The sequence below is a fragment of the Chaetura pelagica genome, unplaced genomic scaffold (genome assembly GCF_000747805.2).
Source record: "Chaetura pelagica isolate M959 unplaced genomic scaffold, ChaPel_1.0 scaffold420, whole genome shotgun sequence".
Classification (NCBI taxonomy): domain Eukaryota; kingdom Metazoa; phylum Chordata; class Aves; order Apodiformes; family Apodidae; genus Chaetura; species Chaetura pelagica.
In genome coordinates, this window is record NW_009951919.1 from 710,673 (window position 1) to 713,804 (window position 3,132).

General features: G+C 40.4%; 1 protein-coding gene across 1 annotated transcript in view; it reads left to right on the forward strand.

Annotated features, from left to right (window-relative positions):
- Positions 1 to 1,570, forward strand: part of GFPT2 (glutamine-fructose-6-phosphate transaminase 2) — a 34,223-nt gene extending 32,653 nt beyond the window's left edge. The window contains exons 18-19 of the mRNA XM_009995610.1: positions 357 to 518; positions 1,096 to 1,570. Of these exons, the coding sequence (XP_009993912.1) occupies positions 357 to 518; positions 1,096 to 1,140 (207 nt within the window). The 3' untranslated portion in view covers positions 1,141 to 1,570. The remainder of the gene's footprint in view (positions 1 to 356; positions 519 to 1,095) is intronic.
- The last annotated feature ends 1,562 nt before the right edge of the window (positions 1,571 to 3,132 follow it).

The window sequence follows — 3,132 nt, forward strand, 5'->3', positions numbered from 1 at the left end:
GAAAAAGGATATATTGGTGATATTTATTTTATCTAATTATTAAATTAGAAATAAGATGGTATATCTGCATTGTAGGTTTTCTTTACAGTAGTAATGATAGTAGTGAAAACTGGTTGCACATGAGTCATTTGTTTGGGTTCTTTGTTTTGAAGCAAATGGAATAATATTAAATGTCTACAGGGTGAAAACATTCAAGTTGCACAAAACAGTGAGTGACAAAAGTTCTTGCACAGAGTGGCAGTGTCTTTGCTAGCTATGTGAGAGTCTTCACACAGACCACAGGCACACTGTGAACCAGTATTTCAAAGCAGTTTTAAGCCAGCTGTTCACTTAATGTTGTCAAATTTTATTTTCAGGGTCGTCCAATCATTCTGTGTTCTAAAGAAGACACAGAAAGCTCAAAATTTGCCTACAAAACCATTGAGCTGCCTCACACAGTTGACTGCCTTCAAGGAATCTTGAGTGTTATTCCTCTCCAGTTGCTTTCATTCCACCTGGCTGTTCTTCGAGGATATGATGTAAGTTCTTTTGTATTTAGCACTCCAGTTAGTGCAGTTTTGAACCTCCTCCTACCAGTGTAAAGAGAGAGACCCAGTTATATGACATTTCTAACAAAGAACTAAGGTAATAATTAGTGGAGCTGATAGTTACTGGTAGTAGAGGTGGTATTTCAGAGCCAATTTATGTTTTTCTAAAGGTATCCTTCTGAAAAAAATGACAAAAATAATTTGCTTTGTTTGTTCAGTTAAGAGTCAGATAGAAATTTTTCAAAGAATTAATCTTAAAATGCACTTTAACATAAAATAGTTCAGAGCCTTGTACAGCTGAGTTTGTTGATGCTGGCTGGGTGTGTCAGTTTGATAATGATGACTGCTTGGAAAGGTACTCTGAAAAACAAATGTTATTTGTTAGGAAGGTTTTGGAAGCAAGGGTGAATTCAGCAGTGAGTCATTATCTGCAGTTCTACAGTCTCTTCTGTGTCTTAATGTGCCTAGAATAAAGCAGAACTCATCAGGAAGTCTAAAAAAACCACGCTGTCAAATGCAGAATGTCAGTATTGCTGTCATATACTGAAAATCTGTCTCTTCATTCTAGGTGGACTTTCCAAGAAATTTGGCCAAATCTGTTACCGTGGAATAACATCAAGAACAGCTGATATTTTTATCACCAGACCTCTGAGTTATGCTTGTAGAAATGTGTTGTTCTGAATTGATAGGTACACGTTTTTCCTAAAGAGAATGACAGTGTGAACTGGAAAATGTCAGATGGATTTATCTTGTAGCTTTAAAAGCTTTTGATGTGCCTTGTACCCAAGTGCTTTTGCTCACAGCAGATATTCCTTTAAGTCCTGAAATTGCCAAAGGAGAAGATAAAAATTGTTTACACATGATATACTGAATGAACTTTTCTACTGTGCAATATATATATGTACAGCTCTCTTCAGAGTAACTGTGAACATTTTTTTAGCCTACACTACTTAACTAGTTTTAAAGATACAGTATTTATAACTACAATTGTATAGCTTTTTTAAGTTATTTTTTTTTAGTGTCGCTTATCTAGCATTGGTAAAGCTCAGAATGTAAATACTGAGCATGTTGACACTCGTGTACAGTTGTTAGGGGTCTTTTTCCTACTTCAGCCTCAAACTGGAAATTTGTTGTCCCTCTTCCTCCCCAGCTTCCCCTCCCCTCTTTGCATCTGTGTTTCATGTTTAACCAGTCATTTGCAAAGCTCTTCTGTGGCTGTAAAATCCCAGCTATGTTTCAAATTTCTGCTGCTTTCAATTAATTATTTGAAAAGCCAGAGCAACATTTTGTTTCATGTGCCACCCCGGCTGTTATTTGCATAACATGTACAGTGCAAGAAAATAAGGGAACTGGAAGTCTTTCAAGTGACATTTCTGTTTGAAGAGTGAACAATGAAATTAGAGTGCAATTAAATTTTTAAAAATTTTGTTAGTTTGTTTGTTTTTCACTCTGACTCCTCATCTTGGGTCTGAAGACAGGTACAAGACCACAGCACCCTGACACGGGTGGGAGGGGCAGTGCTCTGCCCCAGTCTTACCTAAATCCTGGTACCAAAGTTGCTTCCTCTGTTTCTTGAGTTGGTACCTTCTGTGCCATGCAGGTCTCCCCGCTGCACACCTCACTTCTCCTCACCCAGCAGCAGTGTTTCAAAATCAAGTGTCAGGCTTGAGTAGCTCGCACCGTATCGCTCTCTCTCTGAAGCCCATGAGTGCAGGGGATGGACTTTGGGGAGCGTTGGTCGTTGTTTTGCTGGACACACACTGGTACAGCAGTGTCATCTCTGATTGTAGCTCCTGCTGTGGTTCACACCAGCTCTGATTAAGTGGTCAAAAGTTATAATCTTTCATTTCTGCATTTAATTTACTAATTCCTGCATTAGAAGAATTTTCTTTCTGGTATCCCTCTGCAAGCTTGCTTCTAAGTTGAAGTTTTTGAACATTTTATGGAGGTTAAGGGTTTGAAAGTTTTACACTGGCTTTTTGTAACAAGAGCTTCTTGCTGGAAACTGCTCTCACACTCTTATAACCACGTGAAAGAGCCCAGATAATAACGAAACAGCACAGTGATGATCTGACCTAAGTGCCAAGCGTATGTAACTGTATCCAATGTGTCTTAGTGATGCACAGACCCCTTTAACTGTTTGTCTACAACTACCTTCCTCTTCATATTGAAACGTGGTGCTAATAAAGGAAACTGACATCATCTAGTCTCTTGATACATTGTTTTATTATTAAAAAAATAAATAAATTACAGATTTATTTTTTTAAATCATTTGTGAGAACAGGAATCACAAAGAAAACTGCTGGTGGTGTTAGGAGAGGTGTGGAAATTGCACTTATTTTTAGGCAGCAGCTGTTTGAAGGAACAAGCCGCGCTGATGTCCGGGCAGATGGTGCGGCTGTGTAGGGCTTATGGGCTACCTGGGGGAGGAACAAACCCCTCCGAGCCGTCCCCTGGACAAGCCCCCGCTGCTCGGGGCCATTGCAGAGCGGGCTGCTCAGGGCTGCGCGGGCACTGCGGGGTGTGACTGTCAGGCCGCCGTGTGATGTCACCTGTCACTGCCAGGTGTGCGCCTCGCAGCGCTGGAGCGGGACGGCTGCTGGGG